The following is a 24,614-nucleotide window of genomic DNA, read 5'->3' as shown; positions in this document are numbered from 1 at the left end:
GCTATAGATTTACGTGCTTTTATTGACGACGGTGCGTTATATTTCATCAGTGTGTCTCCTTGGCTCTGCTGGCTGTGGCAGTTTCTCAGAGTTCCCGTGTATTTCTGAGGACCGGTCAGATACTGTGTAGAAGGCCTTTTACCCAAGAATGGCTTGAGTGACTGGAGCTGGAAGTCTGGGAGAGGACACATAGACAGGAGGCTCTGCTTGCTTAGCTTCTTTTTCCTTTTTGTAGTTACTTGAGGCATAAATAGGCAAATTTGATTCACATTTGATTCCCAATGGTAAATGAGTACTTTTCCTACATCCCAAACAATGTGAGACCTTTAGAGCAGTTTAACTTCACGTACTGCCTTTGCTGTCCCTATTATATACTTGGTTTCCAGCATATGTTCCAGTGGCTAGTACTGCTGCTGAATTTAAAGAGGGGACATTGGCCCATTCTTAAACATGCTTCCTGTTTCCTCCCTCCTGCTGAAGTCCATGCTTCCAGCTGAGGTGATTCCCACTGCTCTGAAGAACACCCTACAGGTGAGTGCAGGTCTGCTGCATGCCTGAAAAGGGATTCATCTTGGACAGTCAACAGGTTTGTTTTTGTTTTGTTTTGTTTGTTTTTAGCATAGCTCATTAAAGGTGCCATTCAGTGTCTTCTGGGCACGGGTTTCTGTTTCAAGGTCAGCCACCTTCCTCATTTTGCAGGCAACACTGTTTTCCCTGAATGATTTTGAGACCTCCTGCCTTTGGGTTTAGCAGACTGACCATACCTTCTCTGGGTACAGCCTCATTAGGTCTTGGTGAGAGTTATCCCCTTTTATCAGGTTTGGGAAATTCTGACAGTGAGTCTGTCTCCTGTGGTGATATTGTGTGCCCCAATACACTGTGCACCCTAAAAAACTTATCTGGGGTCAGAGAACAGAACAGCTGCTAGATAGACATAGGGGTCAGAAAATGGTGGTACACACACCTTTTTCCTAGCATTCTGGAGACCGAGTCCATCTGGATCTCTGTGAGTTCAAAGCCACACTGGAAACAGCCAGGCATGGTGACTCATGCCTTTAAACCCAGGAAGTGATGGCAGGAAGCAGAAAGGTATTTAAGGTGTGAGGACCAGGAACTACAGCTGGTTAAGCTTTTAGGCTTTTGAGCAGCAGTTCAGCTGAGATCCATTCAGATGAGGACTCAGAGGCTTCCAGTTTGAGGAAACGAGATCAGCTGAGGAATTGGCGAGGTTAGCTGTGGCTGGTTCTGTTTCTCTGATCATTCAGCGTTCACCTCAATACCTGGCTCCGGGTTTGTTTGTATTAATAAGACCCTTTAAAATTCCTGCTACAGTCTCCTTTCTGTCTCCTCTCTTCAAGGACTCTCTGCATCAGCAACACATCATGTACCACCCGTTCTGCTGCTCAACCTCTCTAATACATTTTTTCATAAACTTCATATATAAAAAATTAGAAATAAATAAAAATATCGTACACTAAAATTAACCAGAATTAATACATTCTAGATACAAACTTGCATCATAGTTCTGGAATACCTGTTTCACAAATTTTATGGTCTTGCATTTTATAGTTTTAAAAAGATTATTTTTATTTCATGTGTATGAATGTTCGCACGTGTGTGTGTGTGTGTGTGTGTGTGTGTGTGTGTGTGTGTGTACCATGTGCATACACTTCTTGAAGAGGCCAGAAAGCATCAAGTCCCCTAGAACTTGGGCTATAATGGATGTAAGCTGCCATGTGAGTGCTGGGAACCAAACCAGGATCCTCCCCAACAGCAGCCAGTGAGTGCTCTTCCCCACTGAGCACCTCTCTCGCCCTGGCTCTATCCGTATTTCCCTCTCGTTTATCTAGCCTGTTCATATTTTTCCTCATCTTGGTGAGTTAGGACAGAGGTCTTTTGTTTATTTATTCACACTTACTATGCTGTGACTTCCTGGGAACAGGCTCTGGCAGCTGAGGGCCCTTCCACTGATTTCCCCACAAAATCACAAAATGCACTGCTCTGGGTGGGGGAGGCCGGGGCTTTGGTTGAACCACAGCGCCTGTCGTCTATTTGGTTTCCTTCTTTTTTGGATCATTTTCTATCATGTGTCCTAGAAGCCACCTCAGTTTATATCAAGTTCTTACTTTGCTCAAAACACACATCTGTGCGATTTGCAAACATCTTGCCTTCTGCCTGTTTTCGGCACTGCCAATGACATGCTGACTTCCAGGCAAAACGTGGGGGGCGTTCCTTGTTAACTGGGCCCCTTCTCTTCACGTCTCCAATTATCAGCAGACGGGTAGATCTGCATGCACGCAGCCAGGGAACAGCTCTGTGTTTTCTAAAGGGCACAGAGAACCAGGGTGGACTCCTTTCTTTTTTCCCCTTTGTGTTTATTATTTTGGCAAACTACCAGAAGATGGTAGAAGGGAGGGTTATTTTCCCAGCAGTTATCTTAAAGTACTGGTTGGCTAGTTCCAACAACTATGTAATCTAGGGATTTTTTTTTTCTATTTTGTGCTTTTTCGTTTCTTAGTCATTTTCTCCCAACTCTTTTCATGTTTTACTTATTGTACCCGGGACACCACAGCGATTGAAATTAGGATTTTTTTTCCCCCAGAGGGGCCTGTACCTTTCTTCTGTCAGGCAGACGCAATGGAAGGACTCAACACTCTGGTTCAGTAGTTAATGAGCCAAGGTGTGTTTGAAGTTGGGATGCTTCCTAGGACTCAGGCAGCACCTGACTTCAAGTACCCCGAGGGCATGACCTTCACTGTGTTTACTGCTGTTTCACGCTTTAATGTAGTTTTCTCCCGAAAGCACTGTATAACTCCTTGTGGGACAGCAGGGAATCTTCAGTTACGTTGTGTTTCACTGTTTTCTATGTTCTGTGTTTATGTCTTGACCTCTTCCTGATCATGGGTCTCTGGGCTGTTGGAGTGACAGCTTAGGGGAAACGTTAAGGAGGATTCATACTGTGTTGCAGGTCCTTCACTATAGGATGACCTGATTCCTCAACAGTCCAACCGGAAGAAAGGCACTCTGCCTTTTGAGCAGGCTTCTTGAGCTGCCCTGGCTCTCGGCAGATGCCTTGTGAGGAAACAGGCTCTATCTACTCTGCTCTTCAGTCAGAGGTGTAAGTCCACACAGCCGTCAACCCCACCCCCCACCCCCAACCCCCGCCCCCGCCCCTGCACTGATTTCTCTCACTGCTACAGAGTTCTCAACCAGTGGCAAGAATGATCTTCAGGTAATCCCTAAACTCACTGAGGCACAAAAACAGCAACACTAGCTTCTCTGGTATGGGGAGGTGTCCCTCAATGCACCAGAATTTTCACTCTTGATGCACTACACAGCTCTCAGATGGATGTATTTATGAATGTGAATTTTGGCACTTATCATTTACCCAGAATTGGCACTGAGATGACGGCTTGAAATCCCTTATCATGTCCTACTTAAAAAAGAAGTTTCTGTGAGAACAAAACAGGAACAATATACCTTGCAGGTTATGGTTTCTGTTTGCAGTTAAGACAATTAAAAATAAGTTCCTGTTTGTCCTGTGTTAAGTCCTTGGAATTTAAGGCTTGCTATTTGTAATTGAAGATAAGTTCCTGGTTTGTTTTTTTTTTTTTTTGGTTTGATGTAAACTGTAAAACAAGTTTTTCAACCTACACTAAATCCTCCTCTTTGTTCCTTCCCTTTCGTTGTTTATTTCTAACAGTGTATAACAGCCAACTCTCTCGCCCCTGTGAACACCCATCTCTCCTCTAAAAGGGACCTCAAGAGGCCAGCACGGGCTGCTCTCTCAAATCCTGACTTAGGGTGAACAGCCGCTGGCCAGTCCCGGTGCACCTGATAATACAGCTTGCTTTCATTGGGCACTCAGGGATTTGGTCTTTCTCCTCACAGTTCTCAGGTCTAACCGTTTCCACTGCTGTTGATGTCAGGAGCAAGAAGCTCAGCTTCTGCCCTGCTCTTCCCTGGGGCTTGCAGCTGTCCCCTGGTTTTGTGTTCAAAGGCTAGATCTATCCCTCTAGTCAACCTTACCACCCAGTGCCATCCCTGTTCCTGGGGAACAAGGGAGACTGGTACTCTTCCAGTGCCAATGCAGGAGAGGGCAGGTCCCTCCATTCCCTTTTCATACTGTGTCTCAAACATGTTACAGGTGCACAGCACACAAGAGGTCTCCTGTACATTTGCTAATTATTGGGGATGAAAGCTTAAGACATCAGGAATAACTGGCAGCAACTACAGAGACCTATCTGTATCCTCATATTCCTTTCCCACTGCTTGCTATCTCCATATGCCAGGGCTGAGTACCCACCACTACACATATGTGTCTTCTACACACCATGACTGCAACATACAATAAAGCATACTCTCTCAGAAAAGGTATACTTTCCCACCATCTCACTTAACACATCCAATTCACTTAGTCCCGCCTCCAAGATTGAGCATGGTTCCCAGGATAGTTACCACGAGTGCACAAATCATTCATTGTGTGTAGTAAGGCAGTTTTGTACTGGAAACTTTAGAATACTGAATACTTAATGAAGTTCTTTTTAGGTCCAATAACATTGCTTATTGATGTCAACAGTTAGGTTTGAGTTTAGATATGATGGGCTCCTTCATGTTCCTTCCAGTTTTTCCTCATCAAAGGTTCAATAACCTACTTATTAGTATCTTACACATTGGACCATTTCATGTGCTGTCTACCTACATGGAACTTAGGGGAAGCCCTGGTACTAGTACATAGCATAACAACTATGAACTGTGGGCCAAGGTCAATACCAACTTTTCCTACCAGAAGAATTTGTCTTCTGTGCTAGTTTCAGAGGTCCTATTGTCAACAGGTATATTTTTGAATGTGTGCACACAGGTACACACACACACACACACACACACACACACCCCACAAATACAGGCAACCATTTCCTCCCAATATGCAACTTGACAGGTAACCAAGTAAATTCTATAAACGTCAAACAGTGGAAGGGTAGACTTTGTGAGTACCTGTTCTGTGTATTACCTGTGAGTGAGTGTGTGGGTGTGTTGATGAAGCAGGGAGGGAAAGAGGAAAACCAAGGAGACAAGGACCGAGAGACTAAACTCCTGTTAGGCATTTTTTTAAATGGTTATGAAGAGATCGTTGGATAAAATATACAATTTATATTAAAATGCATGTGTCTCATAAGCTCAAGAGAGAAGCAAAAAGTGCTTTGATTTTGAATTCATTGCCTAGTTGAATTATTTAGCCTTATACACAGATCATGCATTCAATGGTCCAATACCAAAATTACAATGAACTTTGAAAAGAAATGGAAGTAACCTTGATAAATGTGAGCTAGCGCTCAGATCTCTTATCAGGTGTGCACCATAATGATTCATCTACCATTTCCAGGCACCTCATGTGCAGTTGGTTTATCAGCATCCAATTGTTATCATTTTGGCCTCTCTTGCATCTCTGAAATTGGCAACCAAGTTCTTGAAATAATTGGGGAACAGCTGAAGGAACATGGTGTTTTCTGTTGGACTGAAGAACCTTGGGCTATTGACTGAGTCTGTACATGGAAGAACAGTCATATATAAGGTTATACTAAGACAGACTTGAGCCAAAGCACAGCAAGCAGATTTCAATTCAATGCGGAGTTTCATCTGTAGAGTTGTTAAAGGGGACCAGCTTTCTCTGAAAGGTGCTGACCTCCCTGTCACTCATGTGACAAGCAGAGTCTAGATGTCTATCTCCCAGGGTGACTGCTGAGGCTGTACATGCAGTGACTGTGGAGCTACTTTACCCATAATCTCTGACCCATCAGAACTTTGCATGTGAATGAGATTTCATCTAACACCTTTCTTTTAAAGCAGTATATGTGGATGCAGGCCTTGCTACAGGGTTGGCTTCTGAAGAAAAATGTCCAATTTTAAGTGACACTGGTGAAAACAGAACCCCACTCTGCCAAAACAAAAAGAAAGGAAAAGACCCTTCAGAATTCATAGGATCCCCCCCCATTTATTCCCAGGAATAAAACTTGCTATTTAGGGTAGCTGTAAAGGCAAATGTGTCTTTCAGCTAGAAGACAGTACTAAGTCTACAGCACATTTAAAAATGTCTCTGTTTTCCCTCTAACTTTCAGCGACAGTGATTTCTAGGCTATGTTCAAACTCATGCTTTTTGATTAAGCATATGTGTTCTTGTTACAGACAAGCATTCTTTTCCACATGGGTATTCTTTGCTTTATACGGAACATGTCTGAACTTGTCGATCCAATCTAACACCTCCAGAACAACTAATCACCAAATAACACAGTTCCCCGGGCTTTGCTGAGAAATGGATGGCTCTGTCATACTTAGATCTCAGACACCTGCGTTTCAGGTGCACGTTTATTGTGACCAACTAAAGCAGGGCATAGGATTCTAAATTTTAACTTCTTGTTTTCAATTCTATCACAAGTATAGATAGGAAAAAAATTCAAAGTGGAGCTTCTTTATATTGTTTATTGTCAGAAGATTTTAATACAATTTCTTAGATGGTTTTATTTGCACAAATACGTATGCATATGTTACACAGAAATAGATGCACCATTTTGAGTATTTCTCCCCCTCCCCAACATATATGAATGTTTTTTGGGGACGAATAATATGACTAAAAACCATTTCAGATGGACATTAATAAACTAGAGGGGGGTGCCTGGAAATGGAAGGTCCCTCAGGAGAAAATCGAAGAATAGCATCCTGTCAGTGGAGCTAGACTTGATAAAGCAAACTTTTGTTTTACAGTTTACTGGACTATTTCCATTTCTATTCTGAAAATATTATCAAACACACACACACACACACACACACACACACACACACACGTGAAGCATATGTTTGTGAGAAGAAAGTGATTGAAAAGGCAGCTGCTTGCTCAGTGTATACTATTTCATAAGCCATAAATGGAATGTGTCTACATGAGCTGATTTTATTATGGCTGTATGAATTCAAAACAGTTGATGTAAGCTGCTGTGGAGAGGAAATTTGTAACAATGTCATATTTTCCTCCCAAAATTAATATCTGGATCTATAGGAATGTTTATTTTTTTCCCACAAGCTCCCTCTTCCGACTCTCTCTCTCTCTCTCCCGCCTCTCTCTCTCCCACCAAATTCAGAAACTAAGCTGGAATGTAACTTCTTAGGGGACCTACTAACACAGCACGGTTGACAGAAGCTGCTGAGTTCTATGATGTAGGGATGAAATAATACCCAGCATGTCTAATATGAACCTGCTTTGTACAAAATTTTAATTAAGAAGACTCAATTAACATGCAACTGCCTGTGATTTCAGGTGAAAGTAATTAGGAATCAAGGGTAAAATATTACACAAGAGGAAAATTTTTGTCCTTAAATAACACAGTTAAAAGGTTAAAAGTTAACAACGTGTGAATCATCTTAGTAGAGAACAAAAAGAAAAGAGCAAGTCCAAAGGGAGTAAAGAAAAAGTTCAGAAGAGAGAATAAGAGACAAGGGAAGACATAATAACTCAGTACGAATTGGTCAAAGGAAGGAAACCACTGGGGAATCTGGGAGACAGGGACAAGAACAATAAAGCAGGGCATTTGTAAATAACATGACACAAAGACAGCATTGTCTGTAGCTACCAGATAGTGAGATATATTAAAATACTAGAAACAATTTATCATAACCAATTTGAAAATAGAACAAAATGAACATATCTAATGAAAAGATAAAAAGATACAATCTTATCAATACAAACGTCAAATTCTGAGATGTTAACCAAATCTAGCAGTATGCAAAATGATCAAGTTAAATTTATCTCTAGAACAGAGCAGGAATTGAACATAAGAAAATCAATTGCAATCCACTAATGGAGCACAGTGCACTTGGAGACTGTGGGGGGAGAGCTATGTGTGTGACAGTGCACTCCCAGACTGTGGGGGGAGAGCTATGTGTGTGACAGTGCACTTGGAGACTGTGGGGGGAGAGCTGTGTGTGTGACAGTGCACTCCCAGACTGTGGGAGGAGAGCTATGTGTGTGACAGTGCACTTGGAGACTGTGGGGGGAGAGCTATGTGTGTGACAGTGCACTTAGAGACTGTGGAGGGAGAGGTATGTGTGTGATAGTGCACTCCCAGACTGTGGGGGGAGAGCTATGTGTGTGACAGTGCACTTGGAGACTGTGGAAGGGGAGCTATGTGTGTGACAGTGCACTTGGGGACTGTGGGGGGAGAGCTGTGTGTGTGACAGTGCACTCCCAGACTGTGGAGGGGGAGCTATGTATGTGTTTCACAAGGATGTGAAGAAAACAACATCAGAATTAAAACTCCAAGAAAAATTATTAGCAAAGCAGGAAAGATGAGAACATTCCTAGCAAAGGGTGCGTGCTTCAAATGAAACACTTAATACTCCATGATAAATATTTAAAATGTTTCTTTAAAAATCTGGGAGGTGCTAGTTTATCTTTATTTGTGGGGGACAGTTTTGATTTGTTTAAAATCAGACAGAAGTTCCAGCTCATAAAATTTGGCAAGAAAAGAGAAAAAAGCATGTGCATTAGATTTCAAGATGTTCTATCATTATTAAAGATAATAATAAAATTGTCTTATTGAAATTCCCAATGACTTAATTAGAATATTGAGTCAAATTGTTAGGTAAGAAGTAATTATCTCATATTCATTATTTTTCTCTAAAACAACAGTTCAGAAATAATCTTAAAACCCAATGATACTGTAAAATAAATATTTGGGGAAAGTGGGTTATCACTTGAAAAGAAGATGTGAACCCTTTGCAAATACAATATAAGAGGGAGCTCTGGAATAAAGCTTAACAAGAAAACTAAAAAGCAAAATGTAAATGGGGGGAAAAAACCTAAGTGATATTTTTTGTGACCTTGGCATGAGAAATAAATTTTTAAATTAAAATCTACAGCATAAATGACCAAACAAAATGGATTTAATTACATCAAAGTCAAGAATTTTTACAATGAAGGATACTACACACAAATTTTTAATATAGATGATAAAATGCTTTAATAAATTTGTAGTGTCTATATCCAATGAGGAATATTAAAATTGATAATAAGGAAAATGTTAAATAAAAAGCATAAGAAATCCTGGAAAATCGAGGGTGGTAGAAGCCTGATTAGAAAGATAAAGAAAATAGCTATAAAGAGGCATCCAAAAGATGAAAGTACACTTTCACAGACCTCAAACTGTTAGAGATCATAGAGTGCAAACACTAGTAACAAGAAGGATGCATCTGTCAACAGCTGTCATCTGTCATCATCCTCGGCTCTTCCAAATGCTAACGAGAACTGCCCAGCCTGGCCGTTCAGGAGGACTGCGCACACAGTTTGCACAGGAAGATTCGAACTCTACGATCCAGACTGCTGCTCCTGAGTCCATACATCAGCAAATATGCTCATGGGCTACGTTACAATACTAGGCGAGTGTTATTTGTTGTGGCAGCAGGCTTCGAGTGTTAGCATTCCAGTGAGTGAACACACAGATAAAATTTGGCAGATGTACACTTTAACAGAGTCCTTGCAGAAGTCACACATTAGAAACCACACTAGGGAGGACCTAAACATCTACCAAAACATGCAACGACACACTCTTTCTGTAAAATAACTGTGTAAGAAAAGAAAGAACTATTGTTTATATAAGACTATAAACAAAAATTGTGTCCAACGAGGGGGCATGTATTTCTACTAAGGACCTGAGAAAGCTTTAAAAATGTTCCCATAACACAAACACAGAGCCAGATACGGCTTTTGTTGAGTCCCACAGTCTCTCAAGCAGGCCATGCTGCACAGTGACATGGCTCCCGGCTGCTGCCTGTGGGCTGGAGCCAGCCACCAGTACCATGAGTTAAGCTGAGCCATGCATGGCTGACATGGCAGTTTAAGATTTGTCTCATGCAGTTAGAGAATGCTGCAGGTGTTTAGTACAGCCAGATCCAGACACAGAAAACCTCTAAAAAGGTACAGTATGTTTAAAAATGTGCTTAGATACTGAGGAAAGAAAATGGGTTTAGACAGTCACAGAAATAAGATAATGTAAAACTAATAAAGTTTTTAAAGAGAGAGTAAAGTAATATAAAAAAAACTAAGCCATGTAAAGATGGGAAATACACAGGGTGACTGGATCCCGTATGGTGCTTTGTTGACTTTGAATTTTTAAAATGCTAATGTGCAAAAAAATAGCTGCCGAGAGACATTAGATTATAGAAACTGCTAAATTAAACCAACCTATATATTTTATGAATGTCTTAACTTCAAAATGGAAGTCAGAAAAAACATTGCATTGGAGGAGAAGTTATGCCTTTGTTTTCACAGGAAAAAAAAGTTACGGTTCTCTTCAAAATTAATAAAGGTCAAATTTGATTGGGGGAGACCTTCTGAGGATCTTGGCTGCAGACATGAGGGAAAAGTCAAGAAAGACTGCAGGACAGGTGATATATATGCTGATCTCTCTACTATGGAAACAGCTCTGAGAATGGATGAGACATGATAAATCTTGTTGGCTACAAAGTCCTCATGACTTATTATTACATGTCATCCTTTCATATGGCATGGATAAAGGTTTGGTTATACAGTCCAAACAGACTTATAAAGTCGACAGATACTTTTTACCTGCTCAACATAAAACAAAAAAACATCTTTAATTGACTTAAGCACACCACATATTCCATACTTGTGTGAATGCATATATGTTACATTTAAAAGTTTGTGTGTTTTCAGAAAGAAAAAAAGGACCAAACACCAATGAAGACAAGTAGCCTAGGTGAACCAGCCTCTCAGAATGCCTCTGTTGCAGTTTCCTGAAAATTCTGCATCCAGAACAACTTCAAAGTTGCTAGCTGAGATGGTCCAGCCTCACAGACTATCCAGCCAGAGCTTCAGATAAGGCCTGCACTTTCCCATTACACTGGGACTGGACAACAGCTAGCTCTCCCAGGACTTGACCATTATCCCAATTTTCTCAGGATCCCCCAAAGATGCTGTTGCCCCCCGACAACAGGAAGCAGTCTAGTGAACACAATACCCACATTCCCAAGAGGTGGGGTGAGTAGGTTTTGGTGGTTCAATGGATTATGGATGTTTATCATCATTTGAGGAGGGGGGTGGTTACAAGTTGTTGGTTATGGTCAGGGAAAAAAAACTGAACAAAGATTAGATTCAGGGATCTCTTTCTGAAGGGATAAGAAGGCTATAGAATGATGGGATAAAAGGATGGGTTGTTGAGTCTACTTTTGAACAATCACTAGTCTCAAATATTTTACATTGGTATGGATCTTTATATACTGATAAAAATTTAAGGGTATTTTGTTACACTGTATATATGTTTCTATTCTTGTTTAAGGTATTGTACCTATGCAGCTCATTTAAAAATGGTACTGTAAAGGTCTAGTTATAATTCTAGGATAATTAAGAAATATAGGTTAGTAGTTAGTCATCTATGATAATCAAACTTATATTAGGTATGTTTTCAAGGTCAACAGAGACATATTTTAAATAGATAGATGGTCTCCAAACACTTCAAAGACCTACCTAATATGGTATTTACAATGTTTTAATAATATAAGGCTTTTCATGACAGTGAGACATGTCTGCTCCTGGCAGCACCAATTTACTTTAAAAACAGATGATGGGCGCTGAAGAACCTCCATATGGAGTTTGCTTTCATTGTGGCAAAGTTAGCCATTGGGCAAGAAACTGCCCTTGCCTCAGCTGCTGATGGTATGCTGTCCAAACTGGACAAGCAGGACACAAAAGAAGGCAACTACTAAACTTTGCCAAGACAAGGTAGGACAGTCCTTCAAAAATTCTTGCTTCACAAAATGTCTGTCAGATATTCTAGGTCTGTAGGCTGAAGATGGATGCTCCAACATTGCAGAGGAACCTTGGGGTGACTGTCTAGGCAGCCAGATGTCTCTGCTGTTTCTTAGTTTTGGAAGTTGCTTGCTCTGCACTTCTTGTTTACTCAGGCAATATTATATCCTTCTCAGGTCTTTGATGGAGTTGAAGATGAGACAGTTAAAGTTAGTTTTCCTTGTTATCAAATTAAAAAAAGAAACTCACAAAAGAAATATAAAGTATATAAGGTTGGGAGACATAAAAGCTTAAATTGTTTAAGAAAGTGTTTTGAGGTCTAAAAAGATAGTTTTAGGATGGTAATACAAGTTATGATAGAAAATAGTTTAGGTATAAAACTTTAAACTCATCAAGATAAGATAGAGTATTTTCTCTGAATATGCCAGATACAAATGGACTGGACATTGTGAATGTAATTTTTACATGATAATTATTCTTATGCTATATAGTTTTGCTGTGCTAGAGGTAAAACCTTCCTTTTTTATTTAGACAAAAAGGGGAAATGTTGTGGGATATTTGTACACTGTGAAGATATATTGCCGTGATTCATTTCATAACAGCTGAACAGCCAATAGCTAGGCAGGAGGTCTAGGCAGGACTTCTGTGCAGAGAAGGAGGAAGTGAGAGATGGACCAAGGTACATGAGAGATGCCAGGAGACATGGAAGAAGCAGGATGGTGGTAGGTGACAGAACATAGGCTAATAGAACTGGGTTAATTTAAGTTATAAGAGCTAGTTAAAAACAAGCCTAAGCTAAGGCCAAGCTTTTATAATTAATAATAAGTCTCTGGGTCATTATTTGCAAGCTGGTGGCCCAAAGAAAAATCCATCTACACAAAAATGCATGCTAAAGAAACCTAGTGCAATGGGCTGGTTATGTGGCAAGAAGAGGACAGGAAGCAGGGCAGAGGTCAAAAGGAAGTGAGAGTGTGGCCTAGTGATGACAAGGTGCCAGACCTGGAGGGAGTTGGGCAACTTTCTGCATGCAAGGCTCAAAAGTAGGGAAGAGGCCTATGATAAAGCAAGTATAGAGGATCACACCTGGCCAAAGATGTGGGCATTCAGAAAGGAAGTTATAGTGAGATGAGTGAAATAAGTGAGGAGACAGGTCATATTATTAATGTGTAGGAAGTTATTGCTGTTGCCTTTCATTTCTCTCCAAATTAATTTATGTCTATATTAATATGTGTGTATGCATGTACATAAAAGTACATATGTACCTATCTATCTATCTATCTATCTATCTATCTATCTATCTATCTATCTATCAATCAATAATACTGGGGATTAAACCTAGTGTGTTTTGTATGTAGGTAAGTGCTCCACCACAGCCTAAGCACAGTTTACATATTTAAAGGTACCTTATTCCTCCAATCTATTAAACTTTATCATTGAGCTTTACAAGATGATTCTAAAGTTCATTTGAATGAGCAAAAGGTAAAATACAGGCAATATACTCTTGAAGAGAAACAAGCTGGAATTGGTAATATTAAGAAATAATAATAATTTTAGTATTTGAGACAATACAAATAAACACAATCAAACTCCAGAATCAACCCAAACACATGGAAATTTGTATGATAGACTGACATCCAATCAGTGGTGAAGTGATGAATTGTTTTTAATAAGTGGAAGCATGAAGGATTAGCAAAAACCATAAAAAATTGGATCCCTATCTGAAAGAAAAAATGAATACATTAAAGAGTACCATAAATTCCATAGCTCTTTGAAACTATTTACAACATTCAAAGGAAAACATCTTACTGACCCTGGGAATAGAGAATAATTTTAAAAACAGCATACACTAGAAAGGTAAGGGAAAAAAATGAAGAAATCATAAGGCACTGAAAGATATCCATAAAGTGAAGTACACAAATGAGCTAGATTAAGGTAGTAGCCATTCACATAATTAATGGAAGAAGTAGTCAACAAATAATATTAAGGTTCAAAAATCACAATCAATAGCAAACAAGTTTGGAAATAAATCCCTCAAAGAAGAAACTCAAGGGCCAATATGAAAGCGCATAAAGCTGTATCAACCTCCATCAATAATCATAATACTGGAAATTAGAACTGGTGAGACGTGAGGATGTAGCTCAGGGGTAGGACACTTGCCGAGCATGCACAAGGCCCTGGGTTCCCTCATCGGCACCCATGCACACATGAGGTACTTGCTAGTCTGCGTTTCATTCCCAGCAGCTACATAGCGGCGCAAAACTGTCACTTCAGTCCAGGGAATCCAACTCTCTCTTCTGACTTCCACAGGCACCAAGCACATACATGGTACAAAGACATACACACAGATAAAACACTCACATCCATAAAATTCAAAAGTAAACAAAACTGCAAAACTTCCTGTGGGATAATACTTTATATCTATCAGATGAACAAAATCCAAAAGACTGAAAATTCTAAAAGATGCCGACAGAGTTGGTGATAAGCCAGCCTAGCCTTGCAGTGACACTGGTGTAGGTGATTAAGCGCAAGATGTGCTTTGCTGGGGCTATCAAGTCTCTCTGGGCACATAATCCAGAGGAGCTCTTATGACACAGGAGAATGGAGGCATTTATAACAGTGCTGCTTGTAACCACAAAACACCAGGCACTCCACTGTTCCTTCACTAGAGGATGGATGCATTTGGTATATTTGCAGAACTGGCCACAGTTCAGGAACAAAGCTCTTTTTACTGAAATGGATGGATTTCAGAAACCAAATATTGAGTGACAAAGCAATTTTAGAATACATATATTTGTTATCCATGTAAAAGTGTAACAACAAGCATAAATATCACTGATTTGGTATACATATGTAGTCTGGCATAAAAATGATAAACATGGGCCACTGAGATGGCTCAGCAGGTAAAGGAACCCAGAGACTGGTATTCCCAGAGTACTGTGCATCTCTGTGAAACTCTATGCATACAGCTCTGCCCCTTTCTACTTCTCCTTATCTTATGGTGCAATTGCAAGATATAAAAACTAAATAAATTTAGTGTATGTTAATAAGTGAATTATAAATCTTTTTTTCTGGTATGCTGTGCTTTTACCAAATACAGCTTTTGTCAAATTAGGTACTTGTTGAAAAGTCAATTTGTTTTCAATTAAACGTATTTTAACAGATAGGTAAAGCATAAAAATTATACATATTAATGGGCTACCAAGTTATGTAATATTTAAATCAAGTTAAACATATTTTCACTTCAAATACCTGTCATTCCTTTATGGTAAAAGCATACAAAATTCTTCCTTGTACGTCCCTGAACTGTATAGTGCCTTGGTGTTACCTATGGGCACCACACCAGAACCTCTACAGCAGAACCTCTTGGTCTAGAACTGTAACCCAGCCTCACCCGTCACCTTTCTCCACTGCTATCCACAGGTAAAGTCAATTCATTCAGGATGTCTCTCCAATTTACTTTTCATAGATAATATTCCTTTTCTGCATATGTACTTGTAGCTTTCAGAGAGATTATCACCAAAATTCTTGAAAGTGACCAATGTGGAAAGAGAGCTGCAGCAACATCTCTAACGAGGAAGTAGCTGTGGGGACGTGTGTGGATGGACCCATCAACTGCTCTTGTCTTGGGGTTCCTTTCCTTACCTCCAAAGAGATGGAATCCTTTTTTGCAGCTCGGCAAGGGCCACTTCGCAGAGCTGGATTTCTGAAAGCTTTGTTTTATTTTCAGATATTCCTTGGTAAAGAATGTCTTTGTGGCGTTGTTCAGTTCTAGAGTAAGAGGAAAGAAAAGCAGCATTTTAAGCATTAATTTGAATAAAACGGCAGGAATGTGATAGCTTATCATAGGATTTTGATAATAAATTCAGACCTCTGAGTCTGTAAATATAAAAATGCATTTCATTTTTCAAACCTCAAATATGTCACCCAGATTTCTATTTGATGCAGCTTTGAAACTAAGCTTCCACACAGAATGTGTGTTTACTGAGAAGCATTTGCAACAGGAACCATGCCAAGCGATGAGATGGGGCCGCACACCACACAGGCGGTTGTCAAGAGGACCGCAGACCGAAGAACAGAAATAAACAGGTTTCGGAAAAGAACCAAGTCTCACTGCTTCAGTAACAGTATCGCCAGAGGGTGACCAGGGCGTGGGGCTGAGAGTGAAAAGAGAATCCATTTCAGATCTTTTTACTTCATAACGTGTTTAATTCTTTGTAAGGATGTATTGGGCATTTACAGTGTGTACTGCAACAGATCAGAGCGACCTTTAAAAACGTAAAAATGCATCCTCAATATTTCAGAAGCTTTGCTAATGAGTTAAAAAGGGAAAATTTATTTGCAGTACCCACAGGCCAACCAGAGGCTGTACATGGTCTTCCCTTCAAACAGCAGACAGACTGAGAGTCGCAGAGCCACACAAGGGCAGACAGGCATTGCTGGAGTCTTACTTCTCCATGCAGGAGATCTCCTGGGAGAGGGTAGTGCAGACCTGGTATCTAGTGCTATTGTGAGAAACAACCAGCATCTCCATCAACCCTTGCTCTTACTTCACCCCCAAATGATGCCATGTAGCGCTGGCCCCTTTTTAGTTTCTTTCTTACCTCTGCCTCTGAGCCTCCGCCTACTCTAGCTGCATGTAATAGTCTCTGTTTCTACCTATCACTGCCTTAGGGCGATTCTCAAGAAAGTCATAAGAAAAACTAATTCACAAGTTTACATTAACCACTAAAGGGCAGTGTAAAAAAAAAAAAGATTAGGTAAGTGAGGCTATGCATGAAAGTTCCAACTCCAGCCCCTTCCTGAATCTGTACCTGTTGGCCAATAATTCAAGCACATGAGTTAGTAAAAAGGGAGTGTTTAGTCTGTATGCTTATGTAAGCTGGGCCTGTTATGGCTCCTGCATTCTTTGTCCCTTGTGTATTTAAACACTTGAATGCTCTCAGGGTGGATACCCTTGTGCTGTCTTCTGCAGAAACGCAAGGATGCTTTTACTAAAGTCCACTGTGTCCACTGCCAACAAACAGCCCCTTCAGTCAAGAGAACTATCTCCTGGCTAAGAGGAATCATCAGCATCTCACACCCTCTGTGCCAGTCACACCCCTGGAAAGGGGAACTCAGAAGCCATGGAATGACTTGTAACATTACCCTCCAGGGCTAATGATTTTAATTTGCATAATTTCCCAATAAATCAAGTGTCTGATAAGTGATATTGTGCTGACCATTAGGGAAAATAACACAACATTCTAAATACCCTCATAAATATACCAAGGTGGTAAGGTAATGAAGATTTCCTGTTAGAGACAATATAAACAAAGCAAAAACAGCATGTAACTCAAGAATTCTTATTATTCCTCCCTCTTCCTCCTGGGAACATTGTAACCAAATTCTAAAATGGTGATGCAGCAAACAGAGACACCATCGCACACTCTCTCTTATTTGAAAACTTATTTGGAAATATAATTGGACTCTGATAAAACTGATTTAAGAAATGTAAAAGCCAGCAAGAGCTTTTTCTGGGAGAAGATGTAAAAAGTAACATCAATAATGGCGTCAATGTTACTCCTCTTCTGGGCCTTAAGGAGCTCAAAAGGCAGTGTGCTTTTTAAAAAGCAATGTAGTGAAATACTTAGATAACATATTCGGGGTAAACAAATGAAGAAAGTATGATTAGAGCAATTATTATAATTTGCAAGCTGTATGGCAATTGTACCTGTACCTGCACCTACATGCCTACAGCATGATCTTGTGAGATTGATCATTTTGGATGATTTTTTTTGCTACACTTGATCAGAAAGACATGGACAAGAGAAGATCTAGAAACCATTACTGCAATTATTGCTGGGCCATGTAAGATCTGGGCTTAATGTATTTTAACAGTGGGGCTCTCTATCAACCACTGAGCTGCTTTTAATATCCACTTCCCACCTAATCTCCAGCAAAAATTTGGTCTGTGATCTGCTATGTGCCTGGTACTTTGATGATGTATTTAGGAATAGAGATTAATTGAATCTAATTCTGTCTAACGGGCATTGTATTAGATCCATGCTTTCAAAATGCCTGGGTAGGTGTAAAAATCACTAAGACACTGCTCAAAAGGCACACTCATCCAGACAGTGTGGGTCAGCACTGCTGTGTATGTGGGCTGCAAGTCTGTTCTCTCTAACAAGCTCCTTGAATGATTCTGAATCACAGCTAGAGTGGACAGCCACTGGGGGAAATGACCTGAAGTCCTTTTTGGTTGTAATACTATTTAGATGTAATAAGTCTTATCTTACACTTCTATAAACCCGAGTAATACCATTCCTTACCCAGAGAAGATATTCATGTGTGTGTGTGTGTGTGTGTGTGTGTGTGTGTGTGTGTGTGTGTGTGTATGTATGTATTGTTTCATCTCAGTGGCATTTAGGCTTGAAAATTCAGGCACCAGAAACAAGTAGAATATCCAACATTACATCTCTTAAAATAACCTTCAAGAAACACCGAGAACAAGCAGGAGGCAGGAGAGAGGGGACAAGCCATCTGTATTCCTTTAAGCTGCTACTACCTACTGGACAGCACACGCTTCTTTTTTCCTCACTTAAGCAGAATGGCATCTTACTTATTCATTGTGTGAGTTTCAGAGGGGTGTGATGCATTTATCTAAGTTATTCTTATATCATTAAAAACTCAAGAGTCAGATATTGGGGTAAAAGCCTGATAGATCCAGAAAGCGGCAGAGGAACGATCAGCTGACCCTAATTCTCCATGCTTACCAGATTGAGAGGGCCAAGGATTTCTCTAAGCCTCTACCTATATTTTCCTGTGCCCCCCTATGTGGGTTTTCCAAAACCTCTATGGCTAATTAGGGTCAGTCAATGACTGACTCTGCCCTCTGATTCAACGTAAAATGTATTAACAACCTTGGATTGTTGCCAGGGGTCCGTGCCTGCCATAGCTTGGGTGTGAGGGTTACGAGTAGGCTCTCTTCTTCTGCTACCAGGGTCCTGGAGACTGCACTCAAGGCATGAAGCTCCTTTACCTGGAGCTTGCTGGCCTGCCTGTCTGGCCAATCAGTCAGTCAGTGAACTCCAGGTTCAAGGAGAGACCCTGTCTCAAAAGCAAAGTAGGCAGCAATCGAAACCATGCAAAAATTAACCAGTAGCTTATCCGCACACACACACACACACACACACAAATGATAAATTTGACAGGTAAGATAAAGGAATTATCATTTCCTTGATATGTTTGAGGCCTATATATAACCATAATTTACATTATTACAGGGCCATTACTATCAGGTTTTATTAACAATAAGGAAGGGACAATTATATATGTAATAGAGTAATTTTGGAGTACAGATTATATCAATATGGTATTTTTTTTTGAAACAGAGTCTTATTGTGGTAGACCAGTCTGGCCTGGAACTGGTTGTATAGGCCAGGCTGGCCTCAAACTCACAAAGGTCTGCTACCTGCTGAGTGCTGGGATTAAAGGCCTGTGCCATACAGCCAGCTTTTCACTTTGATTTCAGCTTTAGTCTTGGTATTTGGTCACTTTATATTTACACACTTCATTATTGTTAAGCAAATATTCGTTAAGCACATTTCTAGCATCCTGCTCACTGTAGAAGTGAGAGCTATGCCACTGGCATGGAGCCTGTAATCAACTGTATCAAGTAAAAAGACAATCTCAATGCTACGAGCCAAGGGTTCTACAGGGCTAATCCAGGGTAGTGCCCTAGAACATTATTAAGAAATGGAAGAGGGTAAGATTATAAATACAAGGCAGAGTCTATTAGATAGGTCCAGTAGTGTTAGAGTCTAATTTAAAATGCTGAAAGATACGTGTCCAGGTATCTCGTTCAGATTATTAAAGTCCTTGTTAACCATTTCTAACTTTTTCTCATTATTACAAACCCTTTCCCCTATAATTAATGTCTTAGTTCCATATAATTTGATACATGATTTTTAATTTTTTGCCAGGAATACAAATCACAAAAGAACATCTGAGGGAAAGGGACACATGTAAAAATTGTGACAGTAATAGGCTACTTCTCCCAGAATTACATGGTTAGGAGGGCCAGTTCTTTCAGGGGAGATACAATTCCCCAGAAGGTCCAGTAGCTTCTGCGCATATTATATATTATTCATAGACATTATTTGGTCCCAGGAGATTAATGTATAGAGTACAGATTGCTATGTATGTATATGGACTATAATTTTGTACACATTTGCAAGGAGTAAACAAGAGATGAACTTAGATTCCCAGTAAGTGGTCGCTGGTGTAAGAAGCAGACTTCTAAGGAAACAATTCTCTGCAGCTACAGAGACACAATCCTTGTTACTCAATTTGCTTTTGGTTTATCAATACTGTAAGCAGTGTTTCTCAACCTATGGATTGCCATCCCTTTGTGGGTCTCACATCAGAAATCCTGCATATCAGATATTTACATTAGAATTCTTTATAGTAGCAAAATTATAGTTATGAAGTAGCATCTAAATATTTTATGGTTGGGGGTCACCACAACATGAGGAACTGATTTAAAGGGTCACAACTGAGAATCTTCTGATCTGTAGTCAAGCGAGTTATCCATTGCGCCACTGGCCCAGTGCTGAATGTACCAGGCTCTGCTGAGTCCCCATGGAAAACCTTACCTTGGAGGAGGTGGGAATGGGGGGTTTGGGGGTAAGGCTGGGGGGCAGGAGGAGGGAGGACAAGGGAAGCTGTGGTTGGCATGTAAAATGAGTAGAAAATCTCTTAATTAAAAGAAAAAAGAAGGCTGAGAATCACTGCCTTATAAAGTGTGTTTTTGGAATGTTTTTATTACTTTTTAGGGCATATAATCCAAATAGTTTTCTTTTACTGTTGAACAGTGGAAAAAGTACAGATGTGTTAAGATGCTATGTCAGGCACACCCCCTTCACACAGGAATGGAGAAGGGTTAACATGTTTGACATGAAGACACACTTTGTTGTAGAACAATGAACATTCACCAACTGTTGCCAAGCTATTTTCAGGACTTCCGGGCAATAATTATTTGCACCTCTTCAAGAAGGGTGAGAAAGTTCCATGTGAAAATGGATTCCAACACTCCTATTTAAATGCATTTTGTATACATTCAAGACACTTCAAAATGTTCAGTGTGAACAAGGTAGAGAAAGCTGGTCTGTTGTTAAGATCTAAATTCAGTGGAAAGTTACCAGTTTCAATCACAAAAATACACAAGGTAAGATCGAACAGTCTAATCATGGGGCCAGTTCTTCAGGCCTGGGGAGTTCTTACTATGTGGTAATTGAAGATCTACCACTAACTGAGAGTCCTAAGGGATTTGCATGCTGGGAAAAAAGCCAACTGGGACTCTCACGGAATTCTGACAAATCTTAACCTACACATGCTTGCCAAGTCACTCTGAATCTAATTTTCATACCTTTCCTTGTGAATCATTCACTCACAATTAAATTTGAGGAAAATACTATTTTGCAGCTCAATAATTTATCCCAAAGAGACACAAAACAGGCACAAAAATAAGCCCATGCCTGTTTTATTTGTCATTTTGTCAAAATGGAGCTACAGACTTTATATCTTAGTCATCACTGAGGGCAACTTATGCTCAGTGGATTTTTAATATTTAGGAGCTCTTTTTATTAGCAAGATAAACTTTTGTTGAGATTTTGTTCAGTTTGATTACATTTTTTCCCTTATGCATTTGGTACCACAATATTTGGTTTTTATAATATAATTAAATGTAATGGTGTGTCAGAACAAAGAAAGAGTTATGATATTTTAACTCTTTAGTTAAGAGGCTAAAGGAAAATGTTTTATTTTCTTTCTTAATTTTTTAAAACAATTTTTAAATTTAAATATATTTTGATCATATTCTTCTCCTCTTCTACCATCCAACTTTTAGTTCTTTCTTAAAAAAAAACAACCCCCCCCAAAAAAACAGAAGCCCAGTACAACAACCCACCCCAATCAAGAAAACAAAACACTACCCAAACAACAACAAACCCTCCAAACTGTAACTAAATAAAAGCACACAGGAAAACTGTGGAGTCCATTATATGTTGGTCAACTGCTCCTGAACATGAGGCCTGCCCTGGAGTGGTTGATGTACCCAATGTTGTTCCATTGGAGAAAACTGATTTTCCCTCTCCCAGCAGGTATAAATGACAATTTCTTTGTTAACCTTTACCCTAGTGGCTAGATTTCCTATTCATTCATTTAAAATATAACAAAATAAAATACAATAAGATAAAACAAATACTATCACATTGAAGTTGGAGAAGACAAATGAACAGAAGAAAAAAAATGCAAGAAAAGGCTTAAGAGTCAGAGACCCGCTCTTTGGTAAACTCAGGAATCTCATAAAAACCCTAAGCTGGAAGCCATAATATAAACACAGAGGACCCGGTGCAGACCTGCGCAGGCCCCACTCATGCTGCCACAGTGTCTCTGAGTTCATATGAGTGAGGGCCTTGTTTTCTTGGTGTCCTCCATCCCCTCTAGGTCTTACACTCTTTCCCCCTCCTTTTCTGAGGGGTTCCCTGAGCCTGGAGGGAATGGGGGATTTGACAGACACATCCCATTTAGGGCTGAGTGTTCCAAGGTCTCTCACTCTCTGCATAATGTCTGGCTGTGGGGCTCTATATCTGTTTCCCATCTGCTGTTGGAGGAAGCTTCTCTGATGATGGCTGAACAAGACACTAATCTTTGAGTATAGCAGAATATATCAGCACACATTTTATCTCTACATTCCACCCCCTTACCCCCGCTGTTTTTAGACCAGTATTATTTGGTTTTATCCTAGGTCCCCGGGCTATCTAGTCTCAGGTTCTTGGTCACCCAAGCAGTGTTGAGTATGGGTTCCATCTCATGGAGTGGGCCTTGAGTCAAATCTGTTATTGGCTGGTTACGCCCACAAGTTTGTGCCATGCTGTCCTAGCATACCTTGCAGGCAGTAAACACATGCAGAGAAGGGTTTGTGGCTAGCTGGCTTGGTGTTTATGTTTCTCTTTTGATAGTGTCTTTTAACAAATGGTGCTGGCCAAACTGGATGTCTGAATGTAGAAGAATCCAAATAGAATCCAAAAAGAATACTTATCAGCCTACACAAAACTCAACTCCAAATGGATCAAAGACCTCAACATAACACCAGATACATTGAACCCAGCAGAAGAGACAATGGGGAAAAAGACTGAACTCATTGACACAGGAAATGACTTTCTAAACAGAACATTCTTAGCACAGGCACTAAGATCAACAATTAATGAAATAGACTTCTTGAAACTGAGAAGCTTCTACATGGTAAAGGACACTGTCATTCAGACAAAGTGGCAGTCTACAGTGGGAAATGTTTTTACCAACTATATATCTGACAGAGAGCTAATATCCAAAATATATATAAAGAACTCAAGAAACTAAATATCAAGAAAACAAATAATCCAATTAAAAAAGGGGTACAGATTTAAACAGATAATTCACAATAGAGGAAACTTAGATGGCTGAGTGTGGTGGTATTGTGTTCCCCAAAATACTATGTACCCTAATAAATTTATCTGGGGTCAGAGAACAGAACAGACACTAGATAGACATAGAGGCTAGAAAATGGTGACACTCACGCCTTTAATCCTAGCATTCCAGAGACAGAAATCCCTCTGGATCTCTGTGAGTTCAAGGCCACATTGGAAACAGCCAGGCATGGTGACACATGCCTTTAATCCCAGAAAGCAAGCCTTTAATCCCAGGGAGTGGTGGTAGAAAGCAGAAAGGTATATAAGGCGTGAGGACCAGAAACTAGAAGCATTTGGCCTGGTTAAGCATTTGGCTGGTTAAGCATTTGGCTGGTTAAGCTTTTAGGTTTTGAGCAGCACAGTTCAGCTGAGACCCATTCTGGATGAGGACACAGAAGCATCCATTCTGAGGAAACAAGACCAGCTGAGAAGTTGGCCAGGTGAGGTTAGCTGTGGCTTGTTCTGTCTCTCTGATCTTCCAGTGTTCACTCCAATAACTGGCCTCAGGTTTGATTTTATTAATAAGAAATTTTAAGATTCATGCTACAGCTGAGAAACACTTAAAGAAAACACTCAATATCCTTAGTCATCAGGGAAATGAAAATAAAAACTTCTTTGAGATTCCATCTTAACACCTGTCAGAATGGCTAAGGTCAGTAACACTATTGACAATTAGCACTGGAGAGGATGTGGAATAGAGGAACACTCCTCCACTGCAGGTGGGAGTGTAAACTTGTACAGCCACAAAGGACATCAGTGTGGCTGTTCTTTGAGAAGATGGGAACCAATCTGCCTTAAAATCTAGCTATACCACTCTTGGGCATATACCCAAAGGATACCTCATGTTATCAGACACTTGCTCAACTATGTTCACTTAATAATAGCCATAGACAAGAAACACCTGGATGTCCCCCACCAGAAGAATGGATAAAGAAAATGTAGTACACTTACATAATGGAAAAATACTTTAATGCTACAACATTTAACCAAACATTTTACTTCTGACAATCATATTTATTTTGGATTACCAAATCTTTTGGTAGCTTTGAAAACTTATTTAAGCTTTATTCAGGAATGACCACTTTGCTCAAGATAGAAAAGCCAAAAAAAAAAAAATCCATCTAATTGAACCTGTTTCAACACTAACATTTATTGAGCTGTTAGAAATCTGCAGACAAAATGCTAAGTATTCATAGTGGGTTTTTTTTGTTTGTTTGTTTGTTTTTTGTTTTTTTTGAGACAGGGTTTCTCTGTGTAGCTTTGTGCCTTTTCCTGGAACTCACTTGGTAGCCCAGGCTGGCCTCGAACTCACA

At 39.9% G+C, this 24,614-nt stretch overlaps 1 protein-coding gene across 2 annotated transcripts in view; it reads right to left on the bottom strand.

Moving 5' to 3' along the window:
- The window catches only part of Rnf180 (ring finger protein 180), a 171,921-nt gene that overhangs the window by 20,517 nt on the left and 126,790 nt on the right, over positions 1–24,614 (bottom strand). For both annotated transcript variants that reach the window (XM_059276124.1, XM_059276125.1), the window contains one exon: positions 15,455–15,580. In XM_059276124.1, coding sequence (XP_059132107.1) covers positions 15,455–15,580 — 126 coding nt within the window. The remainder of the gene's footprint in view (positions 1–15,454; positions 15,581–24,614) is intronic.

The sequence above is a fragment of the Peromyscus eremicus genome, chromosome 11 (genome assembly GCF_949786415.1).
Source record: "Peromyscus eremicus chromosome 11, PerEre_H2_v1, whole genome shotgun sequence".
Taxonomy (NCBI): Eukaryota; Metazoa; Chordata; class Mammalia; order Rodentia; family Cricetidae; genus Peromyscus; species Peromyscus eremicus.
The sequence above is the reverse complement of the archived record's forward strand: the minus strand, read 5'-3'. Positions and strand labels throughout refer to the sequence as shown.